At 34.1% G+C, this 20,076-nt stretch overlaps 2 protein-coding genes across 2 annotated transcripts; one reads left to right on the plus strand and one right to left on the minus strand.

Annotated features, from left to right (window-relative positions):
* Positions 1-32: 32 nt before the first annotated feature.
* LOC111418978 (ring canal kelch homolog) lies at positions 33-18,038 on the minus strand. Its single transcript, XM_023051709.2, has 4 exons — positions 17,743-18,038; positions 17,474-17,693; positions 17,242-17,417; positions 33-1,327 (listed from the first exon to the last, which is right to left on the minus strand). Exons 1-4 carry the CDS (start codon positions 17,799-17,801, stop codon positions 118-120), a joined length of 1,665 nt encoding a protein of 554 aa, XP_022907477.2. The 5' UTR covers positions 17,802-18,038; the 3' UTR covers positions 33-117.
* A 14-nt stretch (positions 18,039-18,052) lies between these two features.
* On the plus strand, positions 18,053-19,583 carry LOC111418979 (uncharacterized). The gene has a single exon (XM_023051711.2). The coding sequence runs from the start codon at positions 18,123-18,125 to the stop codon at positions 19,545-19,547; it is 1,425 nt and encodes a 474-aa protein (XP_022907479.1). The 5' UTR covers positions 18,053-18,122; the 3' UTR covers positions 19,548-19,583.
* The last annotated feature ends 493 nt before the right edge of the window (positions 19,584-20,076 follow it).

The following is a 20,076-nucleotide window of genomic DNA, read 5'->3' on the forward strand; positions in this document are numbered from 1 at the left end:
TCATGATAAAGAATATTTTTGTTAATCTAAGGTACTTTTTATTCGCGATTTTAATCGTTAACACGTATTAATGTCAAGAGTCTCTTACATCAATTATTTAAACATTTATTTTTGGCCCTAAAAGATCTTATCAACAACAATAACACCGTGACAACTCCTCGGAATATTCATGGACGTCTCCAATAAAATCCATTTATCATCTTTTGGAGCATAAACTTCAACGGAAGACAAATCTTTATCTCCATCTGATCCCCCAATAACATAAATCAATCCATTTATAGTAGCAACCCCACAATTTCTTCTTGCAACATTCAAATCAGCTGCTTTAACAAATTTATCTTCATCACTTGAAAAATATTCAACTGAATTAATACATTTTTTTCCATCAAAACCACCGATAACGAACATTCGATTGTCTAAAACAACAACTGAGGCTCCTCCTCGAGGATAAATTAATTCACACCCTTTCTTCCAAACGTCTATTTTAGAATCGTAATATTCAACTGATTTAATCGGGAGATTATGTTCCCCAAAACCACCAATTGCGCATAAAAATTCGTTAAAAACTCCAATTGATACGCAAGATCTTCGATTAGACATTGTTGCAATTGAAACCCATTTTTTTGCTTTAACATCAAATTTTTCGGCTGAGTTTAATCTCCCTTCACTGTTACAACCCCCGACGGCGTAAACAAAATTGTTTAAAACCCCGATTCCATAATAAGTTCTGGAAGTTATCATCGCAATCGAATCCAGCCATGAATTCGTAACGAAATCGAATTCAGTTATAACATTTATAGGGCGAGTTACATCACAACGACCGATTACATAAACTTTGTTATTAACAAGAACGCAATGCGTTCCTCTTTTTCTTAAGGGCATCATAAAAAGTTTAGACCAAGACTGCTTTTTGATATCGTAATATTCAAAGGTTCCTTCAGCCTCCAAAGAATATCCACCCATTATTAAAAGAACCTCGGATGTATTACCGCGGGGTTTCGGTGTTGATTTAATAGTTTTAATTGTCCCGGGAAGATTTTCGCATATCAAAGCTTCGATTATTAAGTCTTTACATTTTAAATCAGCTTTTAAAATCGGTTCGTTTATAACGTTATTAGCCAAATATTCTTTTGATAATAAATTTAAACGGACCTGGCTCATCAGAACGCTTATATGTTGAGTTCGGGACTCAAGATCGTGTTTTAACCAAAATAAAACAGATTCGTAGATCTTTTCTTCTGAAGAAACTACGATTGAATCCCTTCCAATTAAATCAGTTAATTGTTCGAAAGACATTTTTAAAAATTCATCACTCACAGAAATTGTACTGAAACGAATTAATTATTTATTAAGTTAATAATAATTATTTAAATAATTATTTAAAAATGTACTCATTTTTAATAAATAAATTAAATGGTTACTTATGCAACCCAAATAGCGCAATATTGAGAGTTTAAATAAATTTAAATTATAATTATTAATTAATTATGGTGAATATTAATTTATTTAAATATTAATTAGTGTTGTTTTTTTCTTATTTAATTATTCATTGATAAATTTCAATTCATTTGAAGTTATAAAATAATTTTTTTTAATGTTATTCGCCCCATCTAGCGATATTTCATTCAATCGTATTTTAACATATTAATTGTAATGTGCTTAATTAAATTTTGTAAATAAACCAAAAAAGACACGTTAAATACGTTTTTTAAAATAATATATTATTATTTATATTTAAAATTAATAAATTTATATTTTTAATAAATGATTGCTCGCCCCATCTAGTGGTGTATATCCATATTAAAGCGTATTTTGACGTTTTAAAACAACCAGTCTATAATTTATCGAATTTTCCCAAAAAATCTATAATTAAAGCGAAAATGAATCGTCAAAATATTTTTTTAAGTGTACAAATTATTTATTTAACGTAATTTGAGGTTCTGCAAAAAGATTTTTTTCCCTAACTGAATAAGTGAAGTTTTAATCGAAATATAACCTAACTTCGGGAAAATCGGGATAATTTATCAAAACAAAAAGTAAGTAGTTTTTAACTGTTTTAAATTATATAGTGATTAATTTATTTTAAGATTTATAAGTTGTTTAAATTAAAAAGTTTAATTGTTCATTACATGGTTGCGCGCTCTATCTAGCGGCAACTATCCATATTAAGTCGCGTTTTAAAACTGTCACTTGCATATCTGTATAAATTATCAAATTTGCCAAAGAATGTGTTATTAAACCAAAAGAGATACCTTTTTGATCGTGCTAACTATTAATTTGATGTGTTTTTCGGTTCAGAAAAGTGCTTTTCCCTTCTAAATGAATGTCTGAAGTTTAACGGAAATTATTGTCTCATCAAAACTAAGTGTTTTGACCACAAATGATAAATTCAATTTGTACTTAAACACTTTAATTTAATATCTATTGTAGTTAACAGAATATAATTTCGACCAGCCGTATAAGGTCATATTCTGAAGCAGGGATGATTGGACGAAGGGTGAGCCTCAACTTAAAAGAGGAGCCCCTTGCCTAGTACACCGATGTTTCGAACACAGTTGGATCCGGAGTAGGTATGGGCATTAGTGGACCAAATAGCCGCATTAAATTGCCCCTCAGCTCGGACATAACCATTTTTCATATTAAAGATATTGAGGGCAATGAAAAGGCGGAAAAGCTGATCAAAGAGGCAGCGAAAACGCTCTTTATTGTTGACCCCAGAAAAGGACTACAAAAAAGCCACTTAAAACTGGTAATCAATAGTTGGAAGGTCTCAAAGTGCCTCCCAACGGCCACGCTGGAAAGAACTTCCAGGTCACAGACAAATGAAGAGTATGATAACTCCGTCGCAAAACAAAAAAAAGAGGTTTTATACAAAAGAAATAGATATCAAAAAAGTCTTCATTGCAGGGGACTTCAACATTAATGTATAAGCCACTAAAAATCAAGAGTTATATTACTGCAAGATTTATTACAGAGTTATAATTTACATTGCGTTTTCTATGAAATATCAAGAGAAATGGCAAGAACTACATCTTGCACATTATTACTAATTGAAGTGATGAACAGTGTACAAAAAAACACTTAATTTACACGTGTCAGATCATTACACACAGCAGCTAAAGTTGTATAACAAAGAAAAGGAAGCTGAAACAAAACAAGTTATTAAACGAAGGGTTATACAAGATTCGAATGAGTGTTATTTCTCCGAAAGTACTGGAAATACACCAACAGCAGTTTGACAAGTGAAAAGTACCTTTGACAAGTGCTGCCCTGATAAAGAAACCTTTGTTTCGAGTAGAAAAGGAAAAGAAGTAAAATTATATACAACTACAGAAAACAACTTTAACACCGTACAAATTCTGTGAATTATTGCACAACAAACTAGAACGGAAGAAGCATACCAAATATACAATAATAATAGAGAATTAAAACGACAAGTAATGTATGAACAAAAACTACATAATGAAAGAACGATATGTCAAGCTGAAAACAGACAAAAAAAAATATGGCAAATAATAAATAAGGAAATAAAAAGAGGTAGAAGTAACTGCGATACAACCATCACGGCTGAGGTATACAGCAACTATCTGCAGAAAAACGGGAGCAAAGTTAATATCCGTAAAGGAAACGATTATATGAATGGATTACAAATATTACAAATATGCAACGAAAGTTCCTGTTTGCTAAAACTGACTGATATATAGTGAAAAGTTTTAAATCAAAAATAACTGAAGACATTTATGGAATGCCAGTTGCTTTTTTGAAAACAACTATAGAAGGTCTATCTACACAATTAGTGTATTTTATTAACATGTGCCTTAAACATGGAATATTTCCAAACGAATTGAAGTTAGCAAAAATCATTCCCATCCACAAAAAAGGAATGTAGAAAAGCCAGACAACTACAGTGCCATTTCTATTCTCCCAGTAACTTCGAAAGTATTCGAATGGCTATTACCCATTTAGATAGAATTTCTACTTTTTTTGAAAAGAGAAAGCTTTTCACTAAATATCAACACGGCTATCGTAAAGAAAAATCTCTAGACGCAGCATAGAGGTATCATACCGTAAACAAAATACTGGAAGCAATAGATAAAAGAAAATTTGTAGAGTTGGTAGGACTTGATCTATCAAAAGCGTTTGATAATGTAAACCATGCCCTACTCCTAGATAAGCTGTATTACTACGTTATTCGGGGTGTTGCACACGACATTCTGAAGTCATACTTGAATGCTAGGATGCAAATCGTGGTGGTGAGTGGAGCAAGATCTAGTGCTGCAGAGGTTTCAGTGGGTGTTCCTCATGGTTCGGTATTGGGTCTTTTGCTATTTATCATATACATAAATGACATGCGGAGCATTATACCACATGGAGACCTTTGCCTCTATGCAGACGACACAACTATCGTTTCAACGGGCGAATAAAAATAACTTCAGCAAATCCATGCACGCTGCAAAAGAATGGTTTAATGATAACGGTTTAACGGTAAACGAAGAAAAGACGCAATGTATTACCTTCAACAACGGACATAGCAATACCGAAAATAAATCCCTAAAATTCTTAGATCTGTATCTAGACGAGGAATTCAAATGGTACACCCATATATAAGGTATCTCAATAAGAATGTCCGATTTAATTTAGCAATAAAACGCATAGTTTTGATATTTTTACTGCATTATAAAGCACACATGTTCCGATTAAGCATGAAATAAAATATCCGGTAAATGACTCCCGCGGCTTTGCACACAGATCCTTGCTCTTTTCATGAAATGTTCGATGATGTTTCTGCAGAGTTGCGGTTCTAACTCACCAATGACGCGTTTTATCTTGCCCTTGAGCTCAGGAATAATCCGTGGCGCATTGACATAGACGTGAGATTTCATAAAACCCCAGAGGAAGAAGTCGCACGGTGTCAAATCGCACGATCTCGGTGGCCAGTTGAAGATGATTTTTTTCATAAAATCGGCATCCAGTTCATTTTGCTCCATCAACCATTGAACAAATTGGCGGCGCTGTGAGTGGTCTGTTGGTTTGAGCTCCTGGGTCAGCTGAACCTTGTAGGGATGAAGATGGAGGTTCTTCGTGAGAATTCGCTGCGTGGTGCTTCTCGAAATTTGAAGTTGTTGTAAACGATGCCGAATTGATGTTCCCGGATTTTCGACGACACTTTCGTTTACAGCAGCGATGTTTTCGTGAGATGGGCCGAAAAGAAAATTAATTGATTACTCTTCGAATTGTTGACACATTTGGTGCACTTCTGCACTTCCAGTAATGGGTTTTCACAATGATAACGCGTTGTTCCTTTGTATAGCGCCCCATTATTAATAATTGGAGCAATCGTAGATGACAGCTGTCAAATTTCAGGGCTGCCACTTGCACAGAAAAAAATGGCACCAAATTTAAATCGGGCACTCTTATTGAGACACCTTTAGATAGTAGTGCCAAAAAGCTAAATGGCGCAATTTACTGTGAACGGAGAATGAGAGGTATCAGTACCATAAATGCGGCTAAACTCACATATTATGCGAGTTTCCACAGCATAGCAACGTATGGCATTCTTTTCTGGGGCATGTCTTCAGCAGCAGAGCAAATGTTTCTATTGCAAAAGAGGGCAATTCGTGCACTTCTCAATTTAAAGAGTAGAGATAGTCGTAGAGAACATTTTGCAATACACAAAATTCTCACCATACCGTCTGTGTATATCTTCAGCTGCATTAAAGCAACTAAGAAGAAACGTATCAAACCTCACGAAGAATTCAGATATCCACAATTATCCGATAAGACGGTGGTACGAATTGCGAGTTCCACGCCACCGTCTAGTAAAGACTCAAAACAACTCCGAATATTGGGGCACAAATTTCTACAATCACTTACCACAGTCAGTTAGACAATTGCCTTCTAGAAGAATGAACTCATTCGTTAAGAATTACCTAGCGCAAAACCCAATATACAGGATAAATTAATTTCTGGAAAGATGTATAGAATGAATTATTCTGTTTTCTTTTCTTTTCTTTTTTCTTGTTTTTGTTTTGTATGTCAATATCACATTCTAATTAGATGACATTGTGACATGTTGTAATTTCTTATGTATTTGCATCGAATAAAGATTATTATTATTATACCTCAGGAAAGGGGATCTAAGGTCGCTCTCAGGCTTCCTGGCCGGCCATGCGCCCCTAAAGTACCACCTCCATATTATTACAAGCGATATTAAAAAACAATCTTAGTACCTTTCATCTTTGGAACCATCGAGCGAACAATCAGATCTTATCTAAGAGATCGTATAAAGATCGCTTGAAATATCATCTAAAGTCTATAGAGGTTCCAAAAAAGTGTATTATAATAAGTTATGTTTAAAAGCCGACAATAAGTCGAAGTCACATTCCTTCGTTAAAACAGACGCAACGATGAATACCTTTGTTGATGAAAATGGTTCTGAGGTCACAGATCCTACTGATATTGCTGAACATTTCAATATTTTTTTTATCAATTCTGTTGAAAAGTTGGTACACTGCTCGGTTATAAATGTTTCTGATGCACTGAACAACATAGGAAATAACGATCGCTCACTTTTCATGACTCTCGTTACACTACTAGAAGTCGCTACCATAATTAAATCTATATCTGTCAAGCATTCGAGCGGCTACGATGAAATACCTTGTTCCTTACTAGACAAAGTGTCCCACGTTGTGACTGATACGTTAATAGTTTTGATTGGGTTTTGAATCGTTTATAAGTGGGGAGTTCCCATGCGAACTTAAGATAGCCTCCGTAATCCCCCTTTTCAAAAAGGGCGACCCATCACTAATAACCAGTTACAAACCTGCCGCCGTTCTTCCTTCCATATCCAAAATTTTCGAAATAGCGTTTTTTAAACGGCCAGATGTGTTTGTGAGTAAGTGTAACTTAATTAACAATCATCAATTTGGATTCAGGACTAATAAGTCCACGCAGGACGCCATTTTGGATTTCTAAACATCGGTTGTAGAGGGCCTCGATGCTTGCTTTGCCTGCTGTGGTCTGTTTTTCACTTACCTTGGGCATTCGACACATTATGTCACCAACTACTTTTATAAAAATTAAATCGGTGCGGTATTAGAGGCCCTCCCTTGGCCTGAATTCAAAGTTACCTGAGTAGCATACAACAATTAGTAAAATGGTCAGAAAACAATAGTACAATGATTTCATCCCTTCTCCCTTTTAGATATGGAGTCCCACTAGAAAGCATATTGGGGCCATTGCTGTTTATCTTGTATATAAATAATGTGCCATTATCTTGTGAAAATTGTAATCAATTATTTGCTGACGATCGCTCTGTTGTAACAACGGCTGATTCAGTCCAGCAGTCAATGATAATCACTAGCGTTGCGAATGAAATGTTGAATTGGTGAGAAGCTAACGGATTAATATTAAATTGTAAGAAAACGCAATTTAAACTAATGCATTTTTCCAGCAAACTTAATAAACCAGATTTTAGTGTGTTGGGCAGATTTGAGGGATAATCTGTTGGATCTGTGGGTAGTATTAAATTTCTCGGTATCCGGTGGGATGCTCACTTTAGCTGGAATGATCACATAAAAGTACTATCTAATAAACTATCTTCGTTTTCCTTCTTATTCTCCAAACTTCGGAGAGAAATACTGAAATTGTCAAGACTGTATATTACGGTATAGTTTACTCCTACTTTAATTATGGCATTGTATGTTGGGTAACTGGCAACTGGGCTTTTGTAGCGCAGAAAAAAGTCACTAGATCGATGTTTAACTTACCCTACAACGAATCATGTAGAGAAACATTTCGGAATAATCGCTTACAGCCTAGTATTTATACAGAGTGTTTCGGTGACTCGGGGAACAAATTTAACCACATATACTAGAGTGAAAATGATGACGATTCATGTAAAAAAATTAGTAAAAGTCTTCAAATTCCAAAGATACAGGCCATCAAAGTTAGGAAATTTTAACACATTTAATTTATTTTTTATGCACGGAAAGTGCGACAAAGTTCTTAGTAGAACTTGCAGAATGTTTAATGAAAACTATCCACATTTACCTTCGACGACAAAAGGTTAAGTCAAAAGAATAGAAGCAATTTTTTTGCATTTTGGACGAATTAATCCCGTGTTAAACCGACCAAGATATGTAGTAGATAATGAAGCGAATACTTTGGCTTATTTCGAGGCTAATCCTAACGCCTCCACTCGAGCTGCCAAAGAAGATCTGCGAATCAGTAGGTGTTCAGTGCAGAGTGTCTTGAAGATTACGTACTGTGGTAGAAGATTTTCTTGACAGTACGGTTTTATACCATTGGCGAGTAAGCACATGTTTCTTTGTGCTCCGCTTATTGGCGTTTAAAATCATCGTACTTCGTTATCGCTTATTAGATTTTTGTTTTCTCTTCGTAAGGGGTATGTACACAGGAAAAAATTGTGTCGTGTAAAAATTTTAGAGTAGTTGGTAAAAAGAATTAGAGTAAAAATTGTAATATCACATGGTAAAAATAACTCTAATGTACACTATATTTAATATTAATATAGAGTTCATATATTATTCACTTAATAGAGTAGTTTTTACAGTTCCCTGAAGGAGAGTTCTTTTTTACTTATGTTAGTGAAGTTATGTAATATATAAAACATTAAATTTTACACTAGACGTGTACTTTTCCTTCGGGTACTTCGTAGGCACCGCACGATTTTGCTCGGGATTACTCGTTGATACCACGTGATCAACATGTGGTGTGATACAGCTAAAATTTAACGGTCATCTACTAAACGAGTCGGAACTCGATAGCGTCTCGAGACCTGATTTACGCGAAATAGACAGAAAGAACGATTATTTTTATTTTAATTATGTTTGCCAAAATAAAACATTCATGATGTGAAATTAGTGGAACTTCCGGAAGATTTTACAGACAAGTTCCTTGTGAAGATTGGTAAAAATGTGCAACTTGGTGTAACTATACAAATAGGAAACTTATAGAAGACTCATTAGATGCAGTTTTGATGGTGACTCGGTGGAAACTTTAAAATGAATTAAGTATTATATATGTTATATGTATATAAACAGAATTTAATTTTTTTAAATTTAAGTTATAACAATATATTACAAGTAAAAATAAAAACAAATATTTTATAATTTTGATTTTTATTACAAACGTAAAACTTCCCTAAAAATACTCCACTTCCTATTAAAAATTAACACTAATAAGTGTAAGATACACACTATTTAGTGATATTTCATCAATTAATAGAGTAAAATTAGAGCGAATTTTTAATAATTTACACTGATTAGATTAGAAATGTATCTAATTAGAGTCACGACAACATCTAGTTAGATTACATATAATACACTGTTATAGAGTAACGATTTTACACTATTTAATAAACACCATCTTCTCACTATTTAGTGTAAATTTTTAATCTATTCACCTACACTATATAGTGCAAAAAAATAACTCTAAATAAATTGGACCGATCTGAACCATGTTTTAGAGTTGATTTTTACTCTATATTTTTTCCTGTGTATCCTTATGTATCACAACGAGTAAGTGGCTTGAGGTAATTTTTATTTTGCTTCTGTATAAGTTTGTCTTGCTATTTATTATTGGGATTTTTCCGCTCTTTTCGCGACACACCATTGAACGCCGACTGGTCTGGCACGCTTTCGGACCGGTTGGCAGGGACGTTCTGTCCTCATAACTCCTACGCCTCTACGGCTGTCCATGTTGCTCGATGATGAGTAGAGCTCGGATTCTTCGGTACCTAAGTCCAGTCGACCAGTTGACGAATGTTGCGTTATTAACGAGCGACGCATAGCCAAGGTCCCGAGTTCTCTGGTTTGCAGCGTTGTCATGGTAATCCATAGGCGCGCGTTAGCAAGGGTCTGTATTAACGTTAAATAAGCAAGTAATTATATATTTTATCATAATTTTTCTCGACACTCAGTTCCTATTTGGTGAAATGATTGAATAATAATGACTTTTTCTAAATTTACTTCAGAAAATGACGACCGTTTGGGTGTTAAAATGTCTTTAAATCTAGAAAATATTCTTTCGACATCACAACTGGTAACTGGCGCAAATTTAAATGCTGGAACTAACGGGCCATATTTAGAAGATATTTCTTGGTTGGAAAATGAATTGGTTGCAATTTCTTTTAAAATATTATAATCGGGATTGCGTGAAATTACTGCATGAATTTTATGCTGCAATTTTGTAGTAAAATCCGCATCTACATTTTTTAATTGGTTCAAAAGTCTCTCAATTTTAAAAATCGACGTAGCAAGTTCAATATTCTGTCTTTCTAAAAACTGTAGCGTTTCTGGTATTTGTTTAAAATTTTCGTAAATAAACTTGAGATCATTGTGTAAGGTTTCCCATCCGTGGGATAAACATGTTAAATGTAATGCATTGGAAAACAGTTGCTGTAAAAGCTTTCCGGTTTTGAGCATCACAGCTGCAGCATCAGATACAAAAAGTAATACTTTTTCCGGAGAATTGGACACTTTCAAAATAGCTTTTTTAATAATCTCAAATATGACCTCTGCGTTTACGGTATTTCTGAATTCCGTCGACACTAAATAGGGCCGATAATGTCTCTGAGGATCCAAAATACCTACCACTACGTTGACCACACATCTACCTTTAATATCTGTTGTCTCGTTTACCCATATGTAAGTATCAGATATATTATCTTTTATTGTTGCAATGGTTTTATCATATTCAGGTAAAAGGTACAGTTTTCTAATTGTGGATTCATCAGGAAGTTCTCGCCCGGATTATTGAGCTTTGAAAGAGTCGATACAAAAGCTTGGCAAATGTCTTCAAAAAATTCTTTGCTCGATGGTCCCTTCATGTTTTGCTGATGTTTTTTGGTATCTATATGCACCTGCAATTTCTGCCGCTTTGCAAGAAACACGATATTTTCCGAACAGCAGTTGCAAAATTCTACATTATCGTCAATTAATGTGAACGTATCGCCAAAAGTCGCTATTAAGTGTGCCATTGAAATAAATTATAAGAACTAAAACAATAGGGCTGAATATGGTAATTCAGTTAATGAAAATCAAAAAATTAACTCTTAATAGAAGTAGTTTTAAACTACAAAACCTAAAACAACAAGGCACTTCTAATTAACAAAAATCAAGAAAATATTTGATGATAATTAAATAAAATAATCAATCGGTTTGAAATTATAAAAACTGAAACATTCGTACAATTCTAATTCATAAAAATAAATGGCTTTAACGAAGATAACAAGGATATTAAATGAATACTCGGAACGCAAAACGGATAAATGCAGGCCTAGCGTGCTTGTAGATGTGTGAGCGATCGGAACGGTATATCGGGTGGTCGGAGTGCATTTACAATCGTGCCCCATAGGTTCTGCGCTGTCGACGCTACTGAGACGGTACCGAAATATCCGAGCTTTGATGATGTGTGACGCTATGTCCTCCGTAGTTGCCGAATCTCAGGATGCTTTCGTTCCGGAAGGCACTCCTGCAGATGTCGACTTAAACAGATCAGTTACCGATTTGCCAAATAATGGTTCTATTGCCAATGTTCAATCTTTTGCTAACGTTATAAAGACTAAACCCTATAGTTTTCCTTCAAGAGAGCAAGGTTTATTGTTTGATTCGGTTGATGAGTTTCAAAAAAACGATTACGTTATTAGTTTGGGGGATTTAATTGGGCCAAAAAACATCATTTTTACTTCTAGAGTATCAAACAACCGTATATGTATTTATCTATCCACTACAGAAATTGTGGAGAAATTTATTACATCTCACAGCGGTATTATTTATCACAGTAACATTTCCAATACTTGCTCTGACATTTCAGAAGAAAAAATTTATGAATTACCTTTCAGAATTACACAGTAACCTGAATGGTTCGGTTCATGTGTTGGGTAACTGGATTAACAACAATAGAATGATTTTAGCGGAACAAAAATCTGCAATGATCTATTTTGCAAGACACAGAAATTTGGCCTTGGGAAGTATAAGGCTTGGTTCTTTTAGTTATCCAATCCACAATTGCGTCCGTTACCTGGGTGTAAAAATGTGAAAGGTTTTTGAATGTTTTTCGGGTATTTGTGAAAGTTAAATGGTGGGCTGATATTCACGTGGCACGCGGCTTTTATAGAAACTGTATTAGATCACATTTGGATTTTGGTTGTAGTATATTTGGTAATGCAAAAGAGTAAAGCTTTGCGTATAGTTTTGGGCGCCATGAATTCCAGTCCGGTGGAAGCTTTGAATGTTGTGGCGGTCGAACTACTTCTTTTTTTACGAAGAAAAGTACTGGCATTTAAATAACTCCTTAAACTAAATGTTTCATCGAATAGTGTTCTCCCGAGGAACATCCATAGACTTACAGTATTACCGTATTACTTACAGTATAGTGACCGCTCGGTTTTGTAGAAGGAAATCTTTACCTCCCCTTGTTGTTGCTTACAAACAGTTCTTCCCAAACCTGCACAGGGTACTGCGTCGATCTACCGATTGGTAACTTTAATTTTAGGAGATACACCCAACACGGACGTACGTATAAGTATACGTGTGTGTGTATATTCGGTGTCGTTAAGTGGGGGATAAACAAGCGTAGGGGTAATGCACAAATTGAATCGTTCATAGATTGTTGAGAGGCGAAGTTGGTCGCATCGCTTTGCAGTTAACCCTAGCAAAAAAAAACTAAGATGTTGTTTACTGTAGCGGAAAAGGTACAGATTATAAAATGGTTTTATGGTGGCAATTCTGTAGCCCAAATAATTAATTTGTTTCCTGTGGCCTATGAAAACAGATCAATTCCTAGTCGCCGAACAATTTCAAATATTATTAAAAACTTTGAGCGACATGGATGTGTGTCTCCACAGAAACACAAATTACGAAGGGGTAAAAGAGATGAGTTACGTGATACGATGATATGTGCTGATGTTGAACGCAATAAAAATCAGTCAAGCAGACAAGTTGCGGAGACGTTTGCTATCAGCCATGTTGCCGTCCTAAAAACATTAAAGAAACTCGGGTACAGGTCGTACAAGGTACAAAAAAGTCAGGAACTCTGCGAGAACGATAATATTACAAGGGCGGAATTTTGCTTTACTATGATGGAAATGGCCAACGGAAATGTTGATTTTATAAAAAACATTTTATTTACCGATGAATTTACATTTCCTTTGCATGGTCGGCATAATCCCAGCGTTGCTCGATATTGGAGTCGTGACAATGAACACAAAGTTTATGCGGCTCGTACACAATATCCCCAAAAATTAAATGTTTGGGCTGGCTTAGTAGGTGACCATATTATCGGTCCTTTTTTCATAGAAGGAAATTTAAATGGTCATTAGTATTTAAACATTTTGCAAAATGACGTAATCCCATCGCTTCAACAATTAGACAATGTTGAATTTTGAAGTATCTGGTTCCAACAAGATGGTTGCCCGGCTCACAACAGCCGGCAAGTTAAAGAGTATCTTAACGCACAATTTCCAAATCGTGTAATATCTATTTGCGGAACGTTAACTTGGCCGCCTAGATCACCAGATTTAGCCCCCAATGATTTTTTTCTATGGGGATATTTAAAATCGAAAATTTATGGTTTTGATGAAGAAAGGACAACCAATCTGGATGACTTACAAACAAAAATTCGCAATTGTATACAGGATATTAGTCCCGATATACTAGCGAATGTAAGGCGAACTTTTTACGATAGATTGGGCTATTGTTTAGCACAGAATGGTGGTTTATTTGTTGTTTTACAAAGTTTATTTCAGTTACTTACGAATTGTTTTTATTTTTAGAATTAAGAATTTGCTTTGTCTTATTTGAATTTCATTTATTATATTAGTTATTATTTTTATAATATTTCTTATCATTGAACGATGTCAAACGACTGACTGCTCTCCGATCCACTACTCTTGCGATTCCCCTCCCACAAACATACTCCGCGCGCATATTCACACACACAAGTATACTTATACGTACGTCCGTGTTGGGTGTATCTCCTAAAATTAAAGTTACCAATCGGTATACTCCCAGCCATTCGATATTTTGATTATATTCAACCGATACATGTTATACTCCCTCATTTTAGTGATAACACATTACACAATAAAGGAATATTCAATTAGTTAATGAGTGAAATTAAAGATAGCTTGATTATTTACACAGATACGTCTACGACATCGGACTGTTGCGGTTGTGCCCTCTTAGTACCTAGCAGTGGGTAAATAAAATTAAAGTTGGATCCTCATAGTAGCATTTTCTCTGCGGAAGCATATGCAATCCTTGAGGCCCTGCAGTATGTTTTGTCAGTCCGTTGCTCTGTCGTGTCAATATTCTCCGATTCTCAAAGTGTGTTGATGGCTTTAAAACACAAAAAACATTATACTACTCCACCCTTGCGTATTGGACATTGTATCCACTCTTGTGACATTGTCAGAACAAGAAATTTCATGCACATTTATATGGGTGAAAGCACATAGCGGTATAACTCACAACGAACTAGTTGACGTATTAGCTAAGGAGGCGATACAGGATGGTGAGCGCATTGACGTGGGACTCCACCCTGGAGAAGTTCTTTCCCTCTACAGAAATAAAGAAGAGAGAGAGGGATGGATTTCACACTGGAGAGCATACTATAATAAAAGAATAACACAATATGCCGTTATACATCCTACTGTCTTGTTCCGGCAGTGGTACATGGGTGTTGAGGTGTCTCGCAGGTTTTCAGCTACTATCGCACGACTGAAATTTGGCCATGGTCGTTTTCAATCTCACTTGTATAAGATTAAGATTTTGTCATCTTCGACCTGTGAATGTGGAGCAGAATTTGCGGATCTGAATCACATATTGTTGAGTTGCAATGATTCATGAGAAATACCGCCCAAGATTTATTAATGCGTTGCTTGCCAGTGGTTTTGTTTTGCCTATTAACATCGTTCATGTATTGAGTTGTAACCTGTTCAATGCCTTTTAGGTGATTCTTTAGCGAATTTTAAGGGTACTTTGATATATGAACCATGGGCGACTTCGGCTCCCCTAAGGAGCTACACCCCTCCAAAAATGGCGGAAAATTTTTGTTTAATTTTTTTTCTCAAAAACCATAAACGCTAGGAAAATGAAATTTGGGGAATATGTTTAACTCATAATAGGGCACGTTTTGACCCTATTTGCACTTTCAATCTACCCTTCTAAACTATTAAACGTAACCACCCCCGTTCAATTTATGCCTAGATTTTTTTTATGAAGATGATAAATACATTGGAAAAATTTCAGTTAGATAGATAAAACTATTCTAAAACTTTTTTGTCTCTCTGATGTTCTTCTAAAAATTAATAATTTCTGCGAAAAAAAAATAATTAAGCAAACACTGACTGTTAAACTGTAGGGTTGTTAATCGAAAGTTGGAATGAATTTTTAATGAAAAAATCTTGGTAGGCTTTGCAATCTTTGTCAGAAATATTTTTGACGTTTAAATATCAGTGGTTTTCTTACTTTATTATTGTTTTATTTAAAATTTTGAAACGTCGAGTGAGCGAGTGTAAATGCGATAGAACTTTATTCAAAAATTAATTTGAAAAACAATAATAATAGTAAGAAAAACTGACATTTAAACGTCAAAATATTTTTGACAAAGATTGCAAAGCCTACTAACATTTTTTCATTCAAAATTAATTCCAACTCTTGATCGACAACCCCGTTGTTTAACGGGCAGTGTTTGCTTTACTATTTTTTTTTCTCAAAAATTAGTCGTTTTTGGAAAAATTTCAGAGAGACAAAAAAGTTTTAGAATACTTTCATCTATCTATGTAAAATTTTTCTAATGTATTTATCATCTGCATAAAAAAAAATTTCGCAAAAATGCAAAGGGGGTGGTTACGTTTAGTAGTTTAGAAGAGTAGGTTGAAAGTACAAATAGGGTCAAAACGTGCCCTATTATGAGTTAAACATATTCCCCAAATATCATTTTCCTAGCGTTTATGGTTTTTGAGAAAACAAAATTAAAGCAAAATTTTCCGCCATTTTTGGAGGGGTGTAGCTCCTTAGGGAAGCCGACACCCTGTATATGAATTTTTGGCGAGGTCTAATCTTGCGATCTGATGTATTGGTGAATATTACATAACTATAATATAGAGGCTGATGAGCTAGGATCCCGCAAAGCCATAAATAAATTTAAAAAAAAAGATTTTCTTAACAACCTGTATTTGATCTTGAGAAGAAGCTGTTGGTTGAACTGGATGGAGCTCCGGCCTATTGCACCCAGGAAGTATCCCAAGAGCTCACCTCAATGTTCGAAAACAGGTGGATAAGGTGATTTTGACCATGGAACTGGCCGGCAAGATCTCCATATTTGACGCCTGTGGACTTCTACCTTTGGGGACGTATAAATGATCAGGTCTACCAGACACCGGTAAACACGAGGGAGGAATTACAAGCACGCGTGCGAGCAGCATTCGACAGTCTCTCTCCTCAAGAAGTACGAAGAGCAACACTTGAGGGTGTTTGTTCACGTATAACACACTGCTTGAATGCGAACGGAATTTCGCGCATGTATTGTATCTTGTTTCTAGCTTTTTATACTAATTTTTTGTCATCTGAAGTAAATGTTAATAGCTTTTGTTAAATATTCCGCAAGTTCTACTACGAACTTTGTCGTGCTTTCCATGTATAAAAAATAAATTAAGAATTTCTTGATTTGTGTAAATATTATTTTCGTTATTGTTATCAATTTTAACTCTTTCTAGTACTAATATTAAGCATTCAATTACAATTCAATATACTTAAATCTGAATTTTCAAATTTTTATTTTGGCCAGTTTATGTGGTTAAAAGTCTAATGAATGGTCTCGCTGCGACATCACGTATAATACCGAAGGTTTTCTGTTCTCTAAGTTACCGTACCCGACGTCATCGTTGCCAGTATGCAACCTATATCATAGTATTGATATTGCAATACGCCAGTTGCGTATTCATATATATTCAGTGTGATATTGGTTGCATACTTAGAAATAAAATTATTTAAGCTGAGGTTCAAACTTGTCGATTTTGCAACGACGAGTCAGAGACTGCTTAACATATACTGTGTGATGTGTAGCCAGAAACCGAAATAGCATAGTATATTAACATTAATAAAAGAAAAATTGATAAATTTTAAATTGATAGATTTAAATTTGCTTGTTTAGGCAACCAATCAAACATAAAATGAGTACATTTAAATAATTTTGAAACGAAAAATTAATTACTTGAAATTTTTATCAATAAAGTCCTCGCTCTTCTTAAATAATTCTTTACAATCTTGAATACGAGCTATGGATAATATTAAAAGCGCGGTTTCCGGGTGGAGATGTTTTTCTAAGAGTTTACAACAAATATTTTTGATGGTTTTTAGTTCTAAAATGTTAGCCCCAATTAACACATTCTAAAAAAATCATTTTTTTAGTGAAACTAAGAGTACTGAGACAATAATAACATTACTTGCACATTTGTGAGTGTAATTTCGATTTGGGATGTGTAAATGAAGTTGATTAATAATAATAAAGCCTCTGGGTCGATGTCTTCTAATTTTAAGCGATTATTTTGACCCATTTTAATAAAGGCTTTATAGAAAAACTCGGAACAAGAAGCCAAAATGACTTTGTGGGCTTGAATTTCAACGTTTTTACTTATTAAAGTTACATCACAAAATAATTTTTTTCTAAAAAAAAATGATTTAAAATAATTAATATTAAAAAAAAATTACTTACTTCCTCATCGAATCCATAACAATAAAAGATTCTTTTGAATGATCGTTTTTGTTAACCATCTTTTCGGGTTAAACGCAAAAATTGAACTGTTCTTTTAAACTAACCTCCGGAAATTTAAATAATTTTTTATCTTTTTTATCAAAAAATTTATAATCAAACAGGTGTTTTAACTATAATAGACGAAATTGGCATTGAAATAGTTTAGATAATTACCTTAACACATGGACGGAAATGATTTGACCGGGCAATATGCCCAAAAAATCTAAAAATATCATAAAGAAACCCCTCCAACGCTTTTAGTTACAAACACAAAACAAATTAAAACATGAACTCAACGTTTATTCTCAACGTTCTTTGTTGACAAAAATCTTATTGTGATAATGTCGCCGAAAAACGAAGTAAACCCACTTTCATTTTTGTGTTTAAAATTCGTTTCAAACGTGTTAATCCATTCATTGTGCGATGATGAAGGTAAAAATTATAAACTTGTTAAGAATTATTTGCAAGATACAACATACGAAGTTATCCAAGATTTACTTAAAGTGATTTTAAGCACAGAAAATTTAGATGCAGCAACTAGGTTTAGTTGTTTAGAAGTTTTATTGCGCGAAGATGTACGAAGAATCGACACCGGCGTATTTCCGGGTACTTATTACGAAAAAATTCTGCGTGTTTTAACGAAAAGTTGTGGAAATTTACATCATTTAAATTTAAAAGGCGTTTGGGTTAAAGAACATACAAATTTATTGTGCGAATTGTTAAAAAAATTAAAAAATTTAAGAGTATTAATAATTCCTCATATTCCCGATGATAACGTTTTAAGAACAATCGTAAATTGTAATAAATTAAGTGTTGTCGATATTTCCGGGGAATGTTTATTCACCGAGGAAGGTTTACGCGATTTAAAAAGTGATTCAATAAAAATTCTTCATATTGGAATGTATGGAAAAAAAGAAATTTGCCAAGAAAATGATTCATCGGAATTAATCGCAACGGTTATTAAACAATTACCAAATTTAAACGTTTTTAAAGTTTATTCGTTCACCGGTGCAGCTTTACTTAAAATTTACGAAAATGAACCATCATTTAAAACAAAACTAACGTACATTCACGATACGGATACAACTTTAGAAAGTTTAGAAGCCATCATTCATTTATGCCCAAAATTAGAAAGTGCTAATTTTAACAGTCCTTCATCGGGGGTTTTAAACAATTTCAAAAACTTACATCAATTAAATTGTTTAAAACTATCACGTCCTAATTACGATGATTTTAATAAATATTTAATTGAAAGCGGAGATCGGCTTCAAATCCTAAAATTAAATATGATTAAAGATCAACGAATAGATGTTAGTAAAATATGTTCGTACGCACCTGATTTGCAAACATTTGAATGTTTTAAATTAAAATTATCCTGTACATTACCGGATACTTATTTTATGAATTTACAAACGATTGAAATTCTTTATTGTGACATCACAACTTGTGTTCTAAAATATCTCTTAATGAATACACCGTTTTTAAAAAGAATCGTTGTGGGGGATGTAATAACAATTACAGATGGAGATGTGTTTAGATTGTGCGCGGAATGTGGATTTCATAATTTAGAAGAATTATGGTTTTCATCTGCAAGGGGTTTAACAATTGTTTCCGTTGAATTACTTATGGGGCATTGTCAGAATTTAAAGGTTTTAGGGCAGTTGAGTGGTTGGAATATAAGTGCTGATGATATGGATTATTTAAGAGCGATTATTTTGTCGAGTAATATGGATTTGATATTATTACCCGTTGGTGTATTCCCATAATTTTTAATTAATTAATAAATAAAATAAATTTAATAATCAGACTAAATTTTTCACAAACCCCCTAATTACTCTTTTTAAGTGATGGGCGTTGGGTAAATACCCGGCGGGTAGGTATTTATAAAACAGACAGTAAAACAAACAGTACATATAAAAGTGATAAAAGTAAAAATATAACAAATTCGGAAAAAAATGAAGAGGAAGATGATGAAATGGACTTGAAGACGATTCATTCGATTGTCAACGATCAAAGACGTATTATCATCAATCGAATCTGTCGTAATTTAGTAATAATAATAATAACTAGTGGTGGAACGAATATTCGGCAGCTACCCGGTATCCGGCCACTTTTTAAAATCCGGCCAGATACCGGATAGTTACCGAATATCCGGTTTTCGCCGAATATTAAAAACCTATTACTTAGTACTCCACCATTCACAGGAATTAATATCTCTTTTAGGTGTTGGACACTGCAGATAATAATCAAGTTCAACCCCAATAAGACTTTTTTCATTGAATACAACTTTATTTA

This window comes from Onthophagus taurus, chromosome 3, assembly GCF_036711975.1.
Source record: "Onthophagus taurus isolate NC chromosome 3, IU_Otau_3.0, whole genome shotgun sequence".
In the NCBI taxonomy this organism is placed as follows: domain Eukaryota; kingdom Metazoa; phylum Arthropoda; class Insecta; order Coleoptera; family Scarabaeidae; genus Onthophagus; species Onthophagus taurus.